General features: G+C 39.0%; 1 protein-coding gene across 2 annotated transcripts in view; it reads left to right on the forward strand.

Annotated features, from left to right (window-relative positions):
- Nucleotides 1-16,973, forward strand: part of prorp (protein only RNase P catalytic subunit) — an 82,657-nt gene extending 65,684 nt beyond the window's left edge. For both annotated transcript variants that reach the window (XM_043697812.2, XM_043697813.2), the window contains 2 exons: nucleotides 13,237-13,432; nucleotides 14,631-16,973. In XM_043697812.2, the coding sequence (XP_043553747.2) occupies nucleotides 13,237-13,432; nucleotides 14,631-14,762 (328 nt within the window). In that variant the 3' untranslated portion in view covers nucleotides 14,763-16,973. The remainder of the gene's footprint in view (nucleotides 1-13,236; nucleotides 13,433-14,630) is intronic.
- The last annotated feature ends 813 nt before the right edge of the window (nucleotides 16,974-17,786 follow it).

Below are 17,786 nucleotides of genomic sequence, written 5' to 3' on the forward strand. Positions count from 1 at the left end.
ATTTAGTTGACCTGAGGAAAGAAGACCCACCATCCTTATCTGGTCTGGGATGATTCGAAATCTACAGCGATCAGTTGACTCTTAACTGCCCTTTGAAGTAACGTAGCAAGCCACTGGCTGATATTCAGAATGCTGACTCACCATCATTATTAGATTACTTTACAATGTGGAAACAGGCCCTTTGGCCCAACAAGTCCACACCAACCCGCCGAAGCGCAAACCACCCATACCCCTACATTTACCCCTTACCTAACACTACGGACAATTTAGCATGGCCAATTCACCTGACCTGCACATCTTTGGACTGTGGGAGGAAACCGGAGCACCCGGAGGAAACCCACACAGACACGGGGAGAATGTGCAAACTCCACACAGTCAGTCGCCTGTGGCGGGAAAATGAACCCAGGTCTCTGGCGCTGTGAGGCAGCAGTGCTAACCACTGTGCCACCGTGCCGCCCAAGAGTAATTAAGATGAAGAGTATGTGTTGGCTTTTTCAGTGATGTTAAAATGTGATTTTGTTTTAAATATACTGAATAGTTTTCTTGAGTGCTTTCCTTAGTATGTTTAATAAGGAAATAATTGTAAACAGTGTTACTAAATAATTTTGCCTTCCCACCCTCTAAATTTGGCATCCCATTATCAAAACAAATATTGAGTGGGCACTTAACAACTGCTATGATTAAAAAAGAAATCATAATCTGATTTTCTTGCATTCTGATTGGAGGTGGTCATTTCATAACAGATGACATAAACCAATTTTCCATCAAGCAATATTTCCAATTTTGCTGTAGTTATATTTTTAGCAACAAATACGATCAAGAATGGAGTGTATGCAAAATTAATAGCTCTTAAGTTAAATACGTGTATAAGTTGGAACAAAATAAATGTATTAATGACACAGTATTGGTTGGTGAGTAAGATCTTATAGCCATTAGGGAGATATGTCTACAAGGAGGTCAAAACTATAAATTAAATAAACAGGAGTATGTGACTTTTCAAAATGACAAGGAGAAAGGAAAGTGTGTTGGGTGGCTGTGTTAATACAGTCATCCGTCCGTATCTGCAATGTTTCTGTTCCTGAGTACTCACTCAAATGATAAAATTCACAATTGTGAAGCTCATTAAAAGTAGGTTAAAGTTGTTAAAAGATTCATAGATATGTGATTTTTGCCCACGGGTGTTGATTTTGTTAATACTTTGGTACTTATTCTTGGAGAAGATAGGCAAATTCGTGATTTTGCAGAGGATTTATTATACGAGATGGAATAAGTACAATAGCAAGAAATTATCTTGGATCGGATGATGTAGTATCCACATGGATATAGTAAGAATAGGGAAGAAGACATTGGTGGGAATGATCTATAGGCCTTCTAACAGAAACTGTACTGTAGGACAGAGAATGAAGCATGAGATAATGAGGACATGTAAAATAAGTCAGTACACTAATCATGGATGATTTTAATCTTTATTTAGATTAGGCAAAGGTATCGACGGGAAAGAACTCAGTGTTTCCTGGAACAAATTGTTGTGGATTCAACCAGGGATCAGGCTATTTACACAATACAAGATCCTAACGAGGCAGTTTTAATAAATGGTCTCAGAGTAAGAGAATTGAATTGATTGTCACATGTACCAAGGCACAGTGAAAAGCTTTCTCTTGTGAGCAATACAGGCAGATCACAGAGTTAAGTAGCATAGATAGTAAATAATAGGTAGACAGCAGCAAAAGCAAAAACATAGGTACATGCGAATGTTAAGAGTTTGTGAGTCCATTCAGTATTCTAACAACAGTAGGATAGAAACTGTTATGAAACTGGCTGGTGCATGTGTTTAGGCTTCTGTGCCTTCTCTCCGATGGTAGAGGTTGTAGAAAAGCATTGCCAGGATGGGATGGATCTTTGAGAATGCTGGCGGCCTTTCCTTGATAGCAGGCCTGGTGGATGGATTCTATAGATAGGAGGTTGGCCTTTGTGATTGTCCAGGCCAAGTTCACCACTCTCTGTTACCGTTTCTAATCTTGAATGGTACAGTTGCCATGCCAGGTAGTGATAGATCCAGACAGAATGCTCTCAATGTTGCTCCTATAAAAGTTGGCAAGAGTATTCGCTGTCATGCCAAATTTCCTCAGCTGCCTGAGGAAGAAGAGACGTTGTTGGGCCTTTGTAACCAGTCCGTCCACATGAAGAGTCCAAGAAAGCTTGTTGTGGATGACCATTCCAGGGAGCTTGACACTCTCCACTCGTTCCACCTGTGTGCTGTTAATGTGTAGGGGGGCATGAGTAACATCCCGCTGAAAATCAATAATGAGTTCCTTGGTTTTGCCAGCATTGAGAGCTAGGTTGTTCTCAGTGCACCATATTTCCAGGTCTTCCACCTCCCATCTGTAGTCTGTTTGGTTGCCATCTGAGTTTCAACAGACTATGATGGTGTCATCAACGAACTTGTAAGTGGCATTAAATTAGATTACATTACAGTGTGGAAACAGGCCCTTCGGCCCAACAAGTCCACACCGACCCGCCGAAGCGAACCCACCCATACCCCTACATTTACCCCTTACCTAACACTACGGGCAATTTAGTATGGCCAATTCACCTGACCTGCACATCTTTGGACTGTGGGAGGAAACCGGAGCACCCGGAGGAAACCCACGCAGACACGGGGAGAACGTGCAAACTCCACACAGTCAGTCGCCTGAGGCGGGAATTGAACCCGGGTCTCTGGCGCTGCGAGGCAACAGTGCTAACCACTGTGCCACTGTGCCGCCCCATTAGTCGGGTATTTGGAGATTCCCTTGGGAACAGTGACCATAACATGATAGAATTTGCATTCAGTTTGATCGTGAGAAATTTGGGTCAGAAACAATTGTGCTAAACTGAAATAAAAGTAATTATGTAGGAGTGAATGTTAAGTTGACTGGAGTAGACTCTAAAAGGATAAAACTATTTAGGGTCAATGGCATACCTTTAAGAAAATAGTTCATGATTCACCCTAAAGGTGTACCCTCGTGAGAAATAAAGCACTCTCAAAAGAGGACAAACTGACCACAGTTAACCAAGGAAGTTAAGTATACTATCAAATGGACAACATGGCAAAAACATTAGGTAAGAATGCAATTGGTGAGAATGACACAAGAGTCTATAGAGGGATATAGACAGTTTAAGTGAGTGGATAAAAACCTGGCAGTTGGAATATAATGTGGGAAAATATGCATTTTAGCAGGAAAAACGTAAGAGCTGCTGAATATTATTTAAATAAGGAAAGAATACAGAATGCTGCAGCACACAGGGATTTGTGGCTGCTTGTGCATGAAGAACAAAAAGCTAGCATACAAATTCTGCAGGTAACAGAATGCAAATCAAGTATCACCCTTTATTTCAAAGGGAATGAAGCATTAAAATATGGAGGTCATGCCGATAAAAGGCACGAATCGGACGATATCTGGAATACAGTGAGCAGTTTTGGCCTCCTGAACTAAAACATATATACCGCATTGGAGGCAGTCCAGGAAAGGTTGAAAAATGTATTGCTGGAAAAGCGCAGCAGGTCAGGCAGCATTCAAGGAGCAGGAGAATCGACGTTTCGGGCATAAGCCCTGAAGATTCCAGCATCTGCAGTCCTCACTTTCTCCTAGTCCAGGAAAGGTTCACGAGGTTGATTTGTTTATGGAGAGATTTTCTTATGAGGACAGATTGAGTTGGTTGGGCTTGTTCTTAATGGAGTTTAGAATGAGATTATCGAAATATATTAGATTGACAAGGTAGATGCAAATAGTTTGTTTCTCCTTTTGGGAGATTGTAGAAACAGAGGGCATAATCTCAGAGTAAGGGAGCACCCATTTAAGAATGAGATCAAAAGTATTCTTTCCTCTGAGGGAATCTGTGGAATTCTTTGCTGGCCAGTGGTGTCAACACTGAGTTGTTAAGTATATTAAAGGCTAAGGGAGACAGATTTTTAATCAGGGAGAGAATTGAGAATTATGGGAGTAAGGCAGGAAATGTGATGATTATCAGATTAGCTGTGATCTCATTGAATAGCGAAGCAGACTCCACTGCCAAATAGTCTGCTTGTGCTCCTATGTCTTATGATATTCTCTTCTCTGTAACCTAAGGTCTGTGTCCTCCTTTAACAAATAAAGGTATGTTTTTTTCTCTTTTGTGACACAACCTCCTCTTCCTCCTCCTTCTCACTTTATCGTTTTTCCATTTTATTTGGAGTCACCGCAATGTTAGATGATCAAACTCTGCCACCTCTTCCTGTCAGCCATTCATTCTTTTTTCAGTTCTGATGATTTTTTTTTTCCGGTACATTCTTCATTGGGTCTTAAATCATCCTCATCCTCTTCCTGTCACTTGCCTTACCATATGTCCTGTCTCTACAATATTTGACCACACCATTTCAATCCCTTCATGACGACTGTCTTCACTGCTGCCACAATGTTCATTAATCTCCTGATTTTGTTCTTTCTCATCACTCCACACCACCTCACTATTCAATATCTCATTAGTATCCAGTCATTGTTCCTCTCTCCTTAATGTTACCCAGATTTCTGTATTACACAACAGTTCCAAAACTGTAGATTCTTCCTTTCTCTTACTTTTACTTTCTATTACTTTTTTATATGCTTTCTTACTTCATAATACCCCATTGCATTACTTCCAATCACTGCAACCACATTTAATCTGTTGCCTAATTTCCACTTTCATCCTGTGGCACCACTGACTCTAGGTACTTTAAACTACTGATTTTCTCCAAATCTGCACCCATAAACTTATTCCTTCACCCTAATCTTCTTCCCTAAGCTTTTATGATAAAACATATTCTTTTAAGTCATCTGAATTCTTTTAACTACACTTGCATCCAACTAAGTTTTAAGAGATATTTATATTTTATTAAGGAATTATGTGCTCTGTCCACTATTTATTTCTGATACTCTCTTCAATAGCATAAAAATATTTCAAAGAAATTTGTTAGCTTTGGGCTAGGGACCAGTAACTTTAATTTTAAAGTTGACAAAGTGAGAGATCCAGGAGATATACCAACAGAATAAAGCCACAAGATTCCATGGATTTGAACAAATCACAATAGACTTTAATTGACAGTGTGAAAACACAAATACAGCATCTATTCTAGCACCCAGAATTAAGCGTGTTATTTATGTGGGTAATGAAGTGATCAAATGCCCCACCGCATACATCAAATTGCAGATATACTCAAGACAGATCCCACGGACTTCTCAGCAATTCCCCTCGTTTTTAATGGTGTGATAAGTCAGCAAGTCTCATTAGACATCACAAGAGTTCATCATTTTTCACTTTTACCAATCTGGTTTTGATCCTCCCTGTCAAGAACTTCTCAACTAATAGATTGAGGAAAGGGAGTTCATTTGATTCTATTTCAATGATAAATTTGAGCACAAGATAGAGTTTATTGAGGTTTGCAAGCAAATTATTTGATCTGTCACAGACTTCCTCAATATCTGCTGCCATTCTGGTTAATTTTTTGAGACTGTTTTCCCATGGACTGTGAAACTGCATCGCTATACTTACTCACAAATATGATTCATGCTCTTCTCGAATGGCTTGCTTCACTGAGTCAGACCTGCACCTGGGTTTTTCCCCAACAAACTCTAATCTTGTTCTGTTTCATCAGCAAATACTGCTTTCAATACCCACCCTCTCAGCTGAAGAGAAATATGCAGAAATTGATAGACAGCTGATGTCCAACAGCGCAAAGCCACCATTTGCTGTTGTGTCCTCACTGAGGCCACTAGACTGAATGTCTGTATTTCAAATACCTTCCTGGCAGTATAGAGTCATAGAGATGTACAGCATGGAAACAGACCCTTCGGTCCAACCTGTCCGTGCCCACCAGATATCCCAACCCAATCTAGTCCCACCTGCCAGCACCCGGCCCATATCCCTCCAAGCCCTTCCTATTCATATACCCATCCAAATGCCTCTTAAATGTTGCAAGTGTACTAGCCTCCACTACTTCCTCTGGCAGCTCATTCCATACACGTACCACCCTCTGCGTGAAAATGTTGTCCTTTAGGTCACTTTTATATCTTTCCCCTCTCACCCTAAACCTATGCCCTCTAGTTCTGGACTCCTCCACCCCAGGGAAAAGACTTTGTCTATTTATCCTATCCATGCTCTTCATAATTTTGTAAACCTCTATAAGATCACCCATCAGCCTCCGACGCTTCAGGGAAAACAGCCCCATGCCTATTCAGCCTCTCCATATAGCTCAAATCCTCCAACCCTGGCAACATACTTGTAAATCTTTTCTGCATCCTTTCAAGTTTCACAACATCTTTCCGATAAAAAGGAGACCAGAATTGCACGCAATATTCCAGCAGTGGCCTAACGAATGTCCTGTACAGCCGCAACATGACCTCCCAATTCCTGTACTCAATACTCTGACCAATAAAAGAAAGCAAACCAAACACCTTCTTCACTATCCTATCTACCTGCAACTCCACTTTCAAGGAGCTATGAACCTGCACTCCAAGGTCTCTTTATTCAGCAACACTCCCTAGGACCTTACCATTAAGTGCTGCTAAGATTTGCTTTCCCTCGCATTTATCTGAATTAAACTCCATCTGCCACTTCTCAGCCCATTGGCCCATCTGGTCAAGATCCTGTTGTAATCTGAGGTAACCCTCTTTGCTGTCTACTACACCCCCAATTTTGGTGTCAGCTGCAAACTTACTAACTGTACCTCTTATGCTCGCATCCAAATCATTTATGTAAATGGCAAAAAGTCGAGGACCCAGCACCAATCATTGTGGCACTCCACTGGTCACAGGCCCCAGTCTGAAAATCAACCCACCACCCTCTGTCTTCTACCTTCGAGGCAGTTCTGTATCCAAATGGCTAGTTCTCCCAGTATTCCATGAGATCTAACCTTGCTAATCAGTCTCCCATAGGGAACCTTGTCGAACGCCTTACTGAAGTCCATGTAGATCACATCTACCGCTCTGCCCTCATCAATCCTCTTTGTTGCTTCTTCAAAAAAAAACTCAGTCACTGTCAATAATAGCAGCACTCCTAATATGGAGTTTCTCTATCTATTTATCTTTCTCTTTCTCTCCCTCTCTCCTTCTCCCCCCTCTGTGCCTCTCTCTGACCCCCTTAATCACAGCCTGTAATCTTTGGACTCCTCTAGCTCATTCTCTCACATTCTCTCTCTCGCTCTGTCTCTCACTCTGTTTCTCCCTTTCTCTATGTATCCCCCCCTGTCTCTCTCTCTTTCTCTGTCTATGTCTCACTTGCTCCAGGATTCAATGTTGCCACCTCAGAAATCTTGAAATTATCTGTTCCATAAACGTTACTAGGTTGATTAATTGCTTGGTGGTACAGAATTTAAGCATTGCCAAAAGGAGACAAACAGTTGAATCCACAACTGCCTTAAGTAATTTATTTATACAGCTTAATAAGCTCCATCGTGTGCTCAAATATACCATTTGAAATTGATATATTAAATGTGCTCTCCCTTTCCTCAATGTCTATCAGTTGTGAAGTCAGCCAATGGATTCTCTACTGCTATTTATTTAATGCCAGTGATAATTGGTCAGTCCATACATTAGGATTCCTATGTTCCACATGCTACAAGATCAATCTTATTGACAGTCTCCTACACTGCCTTACAGAGCCAGAAGGCTGTGTGGAGTTCCCATGTCTACACGCTCAAGTTTCCTGCCAGAGTCCAAAGATGTGCAGGTTAGATGGATTAGCCATGCTAAATAGTGTCCCGATATGTGTACACTAGTCGTGGTAAATGTGCAGTTATGGGGTACAGCAGGGGCCTAGGTCTGGGTGAGAAACTCCTTGGAGGTCAGTGTGAACTCGATGAGCTGAATGGTCTCCTTCTGCATAGTAGGGATTCTATGATTCTTGAATAGGAACCTAGCCATCTGCTCGCCATGTTAGCTTGACACTGAGATAGGGCATATGAAAGCCTCTCTTGTGTGATAATGGATACCTTGATCATTTGCTCTGTATTGTGATAACTCAGGAAAAGGCCCAAGTCCACTATATTTGGAGCTGAGCAGTACCCAAGTCCACCTCAGGTAACCTGGAAGGGCAAGGTGTCTTAAAAACCTGAACAACAAATATAGCTAGCTATCTCACTATTCTACTATATGTAGTAAATCCACAAGTGTTTTTTCTCAACTGAGATAGGTAGAGACAGAGAGAGACTCCACGTTAGAACTGCTGCTGTAAGAATGCTACCGTCAAGCCAAAAAGACACTTTGCCTACCACGTAAATAAGTAATAAGTTGTACAAGTTTCACTGCTAATGTGATGTCAGATATATGGGTCATACATCCTAATGATTGGCAGATAATTTCAAACATCCCAGTGAAAATTTGCTAGTCATGCTCTTCCAGCTTATATTTGCAAGATGTATCCACTGTTAGATGTAGATCCATTATTGAAAATAATTTATTAAATAATCCAGACTGTACCAAAAATTACGCCAGAAATGAATATAAGCTCATTGTTTGTGTTCTCAGTGTGATGTTAGAAGCTACTCATTAACATTTGTATTTCATGTTTTAGATAGGCAAAATAATGTTTTATAAAAAAGCAGGTTATAGAGACAGCCAATTTCTCTTGCATCCCCATGGCAAAACCATGACCAGTCAGAATCTACTTGTCTGGTCTGAGAATTAAGATTGACAATTAATTGGACTTGCAATCCAATATGCTCTAACCAATTAACATCCTCTTCCAATATTTTGCAAAATGTTGCCACTTTTTCAAGTCTGTTGCATGTGTCTTAGTTCTCATAGGTGCAATCTCAAGCTTTTTTTGTCTCAGATTAGCAATGGGTTCATGCCATAGATTATTGACTTGTTCTATAAAAAGTGGATCAAATAGAGAATTTCAGCACATTGAAAAAGACTCTTAATTTGCTTAGTGTTACAATTAGCATGTTTCAGAAAATAATTGTGTACCAAAGAAATTTAATAGGGTACAAATGCAGTGCAGCAGATGGCACTATTTGGATAGCCCTTACATACAGCTAGCATAGGATGATGAGCAAAATAGTTTCTTTCAATGAATTTTAGAATTTATACATAGAAAGATGGGAATGTTGTCACTTTTTAAAAGCCCCCTACTTGCCGTCTTACTCATAAACATCTACAATGTCCTAGTAAGTCGACAATTTAAATTTTAAAACCCTGTAATTCTTGCATATAATGGATAACTTGTTGAAATTAAAATGGTGAATGACTTTTCGATTCACAGTATTATTGATGACTGTATTTTGGTCCATTGGTGATTATTATCCGGGGGAAGGATTGAATACAAATAATACAAGAAAGAGAAATAAAAATGCAAATCCTTTTCATATGTCCTTACTCAGCAGTTCTCGTATGAATAAAAAGGCTAGGTTGTTACTTATTTAGATCTGCTGTAGATATCTGGTTAAGTTTAGTGTTGTAATTCATTTCCTAAGTCCTATGATTAATTTTTACTCCAACTACCCAGAGGGGACTTCCTCTGCTTATTATAGCAGTGAGATCATTTATGTGTGACAATAAAACTATCGTATGATTTAGACTGGATCTGAATTTCATAAGCATACGTACACTTTTTAATCTCTCTCTAAAGACAGATCAGTATGATTTAAGTGGTGTTGTTTGCTCCAATTTATAAGATACTTTTGTTAAGCTTATTGAACACAGAGCATGATAAAGGTTGTTAGGCAGGCTCTTGTGGCATAGGGGTAGTTCCCCTAACTCTGAGCTAAGGGGTTTAGAGGAATAGGAGTATGATTACAGGCAGTGATTATGGATATCCAAGAGAGAGGGTCGGTGGAGATAGAGAGAGAGATAGTGATAGAGATTCCATGTTGGGAGTGCTGCTACAAGCTGTACTGCTAGGAAGGTGGTTGAAATACAGACATTCAGTATAGGGGCCCCAGTGAGGAGCCAAAAGCAACTGATGGCTCTGTGCTGATAGACCTCTGCTGTCTGTCAATTTCTGGAAATTTCACCTTGAGTGTTTGGAGTGAGGACTCAAAAGTAGTCCGAAAAAAGTCATGTTCTCCGGGCTGGGGTATGCCAGAAGAGGCTCACAGGAAGCCTGCAAGCATTGTTATTTCAGTTCAGCTGAGAAGGTGGGTATTGAAAGCCATATTTGCTGATGAAATAGAGCAAGATTAGAGTTTGATGAGGGAAACACTCGGGGGCAGGACTGGCTCAGTAAAGCCCCACCTGCTCGAGAGATTGTAGTCACATCATGGAAACAGACACTTCAGCCCAACTACTCCATGCCGACCATGTTCCCAAATTAAAATAGTCTCATTTGCTTGCTTTTAGCCCATATCTCTCCAAATCATTCATTTTCATGTACTTATCCAAATGTCTTTTAAATGTTGTAATCGTGCCTACATCCATCACTTCCTCTGGCAGTTCATTCCACATATGAACCTCTCTGAAAAAATATTGCACCTCATTTGCTTTTTAAAACCTTTTCCTCTCACCTTAAAAATATGCTCCCTAGTTTTTAACTGCCCCTCCCTAGGGAAAAGACTTTTGCTATTCATCTAATCCATGCTTCTCATGATTTTATAAATCTCTATAAAATCCCTTAACCTCCTGTTCTCCAGTGAAAAAAGTCCCAGCGCTATTTTTATAACTCAAACTTTCTATTCCCAGCAATATCCTGGTAAATCTTTTCTGAATCTTCTCTGGTTTAATAATATCCTTCTTATGTCAAGGCGGTCAGAATTACACACAGTATACTCCAGAAGAGGGCTCACCAACATCCTGTACAACCACAACATGACTTCTCAACTCCTATACTCCAAAAGTCTGAGCAATGAAGGCAAGTTTGCTAAATGCCTTCTTAATTTCCTTGTCTACCTGTAATGCAAATCTCAAAAATTAATGTACCTGAATCATTAGGTCACCCTGTTAAACGTGGAAAGTAGAACAATACAGCGCAGAACAGGCCCTTTGGCCCTCGATGTTGCGCCAACCAGTAAACTAATCTAAGCCCATCCCCCTACACTATCCCATCATCATCCATATGCTTATCCAAGTACTGTTTAAATGCCCCTAAAGTGGCTGAGTTAACTACATTGGCAGGCAGGGCATTCCACGCCCTTACCACTCTCTGAGTAAGGAACCTGCCTCTGACATTTGTCTTAAATCTATCAACAACATGTCATAGGGCTTTATCAACGTACAATACCTCGCGTTTATCCAAATTAAACGCCATATGCCACTCCTCAGCCTACTTATCCAGTTAATTAAGATCTCTTTGTACTCTTAAATAACCTTCTTCACTGTCCACAAGACCACGAATTTTGGTGTCATCTGCAAACTTACTAACCATATCTCCTATATTGTCATCTAAACTGTTTATATAAATAACAAACAAAAGTGGAACCAGCACCAATTCCTGTAGAACACCACTGGTCAGAAGACTCCAGTCCAAAATACAACCCTTCACCATCACTCTTTGTCTCCTACCATAAAGCCAATTTTGTATCCAATTGGTAAGCTCACTCTGAATCCCATGTGATCTAAATTTACTAATTTGTCTACGTTGTCAAAGGCTTTACTAAAGTCCATGTAAACATGTCTAACACTCTGCCCTCAATACCCTTTTTGGTTACTTTCTCAAAAAAACTCATCCAAGTTTATGAGACACAATTTTCCTCACACAAAACTATCCTGACGACCCGTAATCGGTCCTTGCCTCTCCAAAAGCATTTAAATCCTATCTTTCAGAATCACCTCTAGCAACTTACCCGTCATCGATGTCAGGTTCATATATCTGCAGTTCCCAGGCTTCTCCTTTCTTAAATAAAGGATCAATGTTAGCCACCCTCCAGTCCTCTAGCACCTCACTTATTGTTTATAGGCACTTCACCCATTGTTAAAGGTAATCCAAATATTTTTGTTGGGGCCCTGCACTTTCTTCTCCAACTTCCCACAACGTCCTGGGATACACTTGTTCATGGTGGTCCTGGAGATTTATCTGCCTTTATGGTTCCAAGATCTTCAGTACTTCCTTTTCTGTAATGTGAACTGTTTCAAAGTATTAAGATTTATTTTCTTGAATTCTCTAGCCTTCATTTCTTTCTCTTAACAGGCTGATTAGGAAACATCTAAAAGGTATCATTTGGTACAAATGGTTCAGCTTCTGTTTATGTAGCATTATACACACTTATGCTAGTCCATACAAAATGGGGCCGGGGAACTGTTTTACTGGATAAATGTAGATTTACTCTGAAATCTTTCCTGAAAGTTATTTCTCTTTATATTTTTTTCGCTGCTTTACTCTCTTACACATTTTCTGCTGTCTTAATTAAATCCATGTGTAATCATTTTTTACCTTGGGTGTTTGCATTGATTCTGAAAAAATATCTCTCTTCAAAGAATTATAAATCAATTGCAGCTAATCAAATTCTGGTCACCCTGTTATAGGAAGGATATTAATGAGCTGGAGGGGGTTCAGAAGAGATTTACCAGTATGTTGCCAGGAGGGTTTGAATTATAAGGAGAGGCTAGATATGCTGGGACCTTCTTCAGTAGAGCGTAAGAGGTTGAGGAGGTGACCTTATAGAGAGTTATAAAACCATAAGGGGTATAGATAAGGTCAGTAGAAGGTGTCTTCTCACTGGCACAGGGCATTTCAAGACAAAGGGGCATATTTTTAAGGTAAGAGGGGAAAATTTTACAAAAAACATGAGGGTAAATTTTTTAAAAACTGAAAATAGTTCATGAGTGGAAAGAACTTTCAGAGGAACTGGTGGATGTGGGTACAGCTACATTCAAAAGAAATTTAGGAAAGTACATGAATAAGAAATATATGGAAGGATATGGTCCAGGCATGGTCAAGTGGGACTAGTTTAGTTTGGAATTATGGTTGGCATTATTGAGTTGGATCAAAGGATCTGTTTCCATGCTGTGTCACTTTATGATTCTGTAAATAAATTTGGAATACCAAGATGCTAAATGTCACCAAACAGATTAAACTGTGTTCAGATTAGTAGATTTAGTGGCCTTTAGGCTAATCAGGTACAGCAAAGAATTAGTACAAGAACACACGATCGGGACTGAAAATTGACAAGAATTTGAAGAACCAACTAAATTTCTGTCCTCATTGTCATTTAGTTATTCAGGAAGTGCTACTGCAGAAATATTTGCTTATATATTTACATTAGTTGATTAATCTAATCAAGATTTCTTCTCCTTTTACTTTATCTAGTTCTGAAGATGATCCCTTTTTGTTATACGCAACTATGCATTCAGGCAATCATTGTAAATTCCTTAGTAGAGACCTCATGCGGGATCACAAAGCTTGTTTGTCTGACCAGAATACCCGAAGACTGTTTTTCAAGTGGCAACGTGGACACCAGCTTGTGCTGTCAAGGTACAATCCAGGGAACAGAATGAAATTTGAGGTGAGAGAGGCACACTGAACAGCATTTGAGAGAAAAAAAAATCCCTCTAATCCACCTGACAGAACTTGTTTTGTGTGTTTCTTTTAAGGAGCAAAGCTTAATAAATTATTCTGGTTCAGAGGTGTAAATTTCATGTTTTGAGTTGTAATGCCTATCCTGAGAAGGAACTCTTGTGTTCTCAAAGTTGATGTGAAGTGAGAATTATCCTGATCTAAGCTCTGACCATATGCTTTTTTTCACATCTAACACCAAGTTAGATCAACTCACATAGATAAGAACTTCTAATTTCGGAAAAGTAGTCTAGAAGTGTATGTCTGAAACAAACAATAGACCTATTTTGTGATTCCTGGACTTTTGTGAAAGGTTTTCACTATGTACCCACGTTGCTTCTATTGTTATTTTTATCAGTCAGAGCAAATTTTTTCCCATCTACTAGTATGACCAAATATATGTATTCATAAAGCGCTAAAGGAAATTACCATGTCTGTTAAAATATTTGACATGAGAAAAAAAAAAATTGGAGAGGCTCTCAGATCTGGCAGCTGTAGAAAGAGAAGATGAGTTGAAATGGAAAATTAAAGGGGGGAAAACATGATTTCTGTCTCCCAACCCCAGAAATAAGTCTTCCAACAGTCAACTGGGTGGTCTAGGCAAACTCCTAGTAGAAGTTCAAAACTTCTCAGAGCTCCACAGTGCAAAGTTTCAAGACAGATGGAATCCAGATCAAGCTAAATCTAGGGGCCCTGGGCTGAAAAATGTTCATCTGCTTTTTCTTTGATTATATCCATTTATTCAACCATAGACTTTTTGAATATCTCACCTGCCAAATGAGTCATTTCACACCTTTCTTCGCTAGATCAAAAGATTATCTTTTCATAGGTAATGTATGGCTTTGACTGAAATCTGTATCATTTGGTGTCCTTAATTGTCCAAAGAAATTTAAGCTGTGGAAAACTTTTAAATTCTTCTGACAGTAACAGATACACGACCTCTCAACAATACATAGAATTCTAAAAACAATTTATGGAATGTTATTCTCTGCAGATTGCTTATGTTTTCTAAACATTGGTTAAACTTAATTGCTTACATGGACTTTCAAATAATAATTTTTGGTGAGAGGAACATTATCTATTTTTAGTTGTAATAATCAGTTTCCTTTGACATTGATAGTTTTAAAAATGCATATATTTCCCTGCAGATCATATCAAAATATGACACCATAGTACAGACTACACAAGATACTTGGCACATACCATATGATGAAGAAGGTGTTGAGAGATGTTCCTACGAAGTTCCACGTAAATGGTTGTGTCTTCGAAAACATAACTGAAGAGAAGCAGTGAATAAAAATTTTGCTGCCTGTTCTTTGTTTTAAGGAGTTGTTGTATTCTGTTTTTATGTTTGATATTTATTTAGTCAATATTTTGTTCTATTTCCCAAATTTCTTCAACATTTTCCACTTTTTCTTTTATAGCACTTGTGGTTCAGTACAAATTTCCAGGTGTCAATAGTCTTCTACTACCTCAGCCAAATGACTATTCTTCCTGTGGCTGTCAAGATGGTATCAGCTGCGTTTTGAACCTGGTGATATTGTCACCAAAACTAATATGACCCCCACGTAGCATAGTTTTTTTTTAATATATCCTACATAGCATAATGGGTAGTTATCATGATATATAGCAAAACAACAAAAGTTGTTTTCTCCTTCCCTTGATTCCCACACCCACATCAATTTCTGTCAGTCAATCAAGCAATTTAATCAATAACTTTTAAAAATTCAATGAAAATGCTGATCAACTAAGTTAAGTCAATGTAATGGCTTATTAGATTCCCTGGCAAGTTATCCTGATCGAGTTCCACTAACTCAGTTCAGATAAAGAATTCAGACTTATTGATCTTTATACGACCTAATCACCACATCATGTACCAATATTTAACAAACAAAAACAGAGAATGCTGGAGAGACTCAGCAAGTCTGGCAGCATTTGTGAAGAGAAAACAAAGTGAACGTTTTGAGTCTGATGACTATTCTTCAGAACTGCCAGCAATTTCCCTCCAGCAATTTGTTTTCGTTTGTTTCAAATCTACAGTGTTCCTTGTTTTGTTATTATGTACCAGTATGTCACTGGTAAAATCTGATTGCATTGTTAAATTAAGCATTCAGTATTATTTGCCTCTTAGATTACCAAAGGGCTTCTGTGATGTAGATGATTGGCTTGGGTATGTAAAATTGCATTATGTCTGCTCAGTCAGTTCATATTCAAATTAAAGTAGTATTTCTTGTTATCTCTTGGTGAGAAAACAGGAATGTTCCATTTCAAAAAAAAAGTTCCATTCTTTAAAAAGAATGTTTTTTAATTGAAGAATCGTATTAATATTTCTCAGATTAACATGGAAAATTTAGCTTTGTATAACCTAATAGCCACATTGTGTACCAATATGTAACAAACAGAAATTGCTGGAGAGATTCAGCAAGTCAGGCAACATCTGTGAAAAAAAAAGTAAATGTTTTGAGTCCAATGTCTCTTCTTCAGAACTGCCAGCTGTCATATAGTTTCTTCAAATAGGTTTGATTTCTAGCCTCTAACAAAATGATTTTTCAAGCTTCATCAAAATCAGCGGCTACGCTTACTTAATTTTCTCAATGTTGCTAGTGCCTAACTTAAATCCTTGACAGAAATTGTCATGTGAATGATCTAGCAATAAAATCTGAAGCATTTATATGGTAATTGCATGTCCAGCAATCTTGGAAGTATTGAATTCTACAACATAACACAGAACATTGGGCTTATAAGGCATATACCATATATTTTGCTGCATTGAAGTCTTCTCCTCTACTTACCGTCTCTTGTTTATTTCCCCATACAGGTCATTCTGCTATAACACGACAGTTGTGTTCCTCTGCATCCTCCCGCTATAGAAAATTATGCTATGGAAAACCACTTCTAAACCATGTTTAGAAGATTGCCAATACAAAATCGCTTTACCCGTTGAGTAGAAAATTCCCTTTATCCAAACAACATCCACAATTCGTAATCGCGATATAGCTAATTCGCGCTTACGAAACACGCTTTTTAACAGAATGACCTGTACCCAGATACTTAATTATTCCTATTCTTGCAGTTATTTCATTCTATATCAAAAGGACTGTGTTTCAACAGTTTTGGTTTCTATCTTAATTTTTACTTTTGGGAGACCAACTGTTAGAGCATATCATCTGGTTGGGGGATGTGGGGGTGGGACCTATTTTTAGTCCCTGAGCTCATTCAAGTAGAACCAGCAAGTTGTGGGCAACAAATGGCACAGATTGTCTAATATCTGGTGGCGTGGAAGCCTTTGGGTTTGAAGCATACACTTAATTTGGGGACCAGGAAGGGGAGAAACCTAGTTTGGCATTGGGCCAAATTTACAACTTGAAGGCCTTTCTGTTCTGTCAGCAGTGGAATTGGTTAAATAGCTAGTTCTAGCATAAGAATACATCCTCGACTCCAGTATGTATATTAAAAGAGGCTTATCTGTAAAATAAATGATGCTGTGTCCACCCAAAGATGTCAATGCTTTCAGTAATGTTGATAATCTGATCATCAGTGTGGTAAGTTGACTGACTTCATTCTGATACCATTACCACGTATGGTAACATTAATTCTGGCAAATTAATATTTATTTCACAGAACATCCATTTCCTATTTCATCATAGCTGCTATCACATTGAATCCAACTGTGTCTTCATCTAGAACTCATAAGTGAACTTTCTAGCAATACAGCTGAAAGACCAGTTGGGCAAAAGCCTGGCCTATTTTTACATCTATGAATAAGGAATGCTAAAAGTCGTAATTCTAACTGCAACAATCAATACCAGAATATGACCAGTATGCCAAGGATACTAACAGAAGGATCAAATATGAGTCCCAGATTGCACAGGTGAATGTGGGACTGTGGATGAAATTGTACCAGCAGCAGTTAATTAATAAGCTACAGCCAGGACCACCACTCTGTTAATGATGGTGAGCTGCCACTCAGCTGCCAACACAATTAAAGGAGTGGTAATATGGTAGTCTCAGCAGTGGGCAATGAATGAGGTGTCCACTGTTAAGACAAAGTGTAAGGAGATGTCTCAAATTTGAGATGCCCTTGGAAGAGTTTAGAAGAAAGTCTTAATATAGGTAGGTAGGCCCAAGTGATCAGAGAAGCAAACCCTGTGGTGATGGTATTGAAGCTGTAGTGGGGCCATTGCTGCCAGTGACTGATCCATAGACCATGGAGCATCCAGAATGGAAGCCATCCCTGAGAAGTCATAAGAAGCTGCATTATCATGACGAGCAATTGACCAGTGTAATGAAGGGTACATTGTAAC

The sequence above is a fragment of the Chiloscyllium plagiosum genome, unplaced genomic scaffold (assembly GCF_037043375.1).
Source record: "Chiloscyllium plagiosum isolate Xiang-an unplaced genomic scaffold, Cpla_swu_hap1 HiC_scaffold_8, whole genome shotgun sequence".
Taxonomy (NCBI): Eukaryota; Metazoa; Chordata; class Chondrichthyes; order Orectolobiformes; family Hemiscylliidae; genus Chiloscyllium; species Chiloscyllium plagiosum.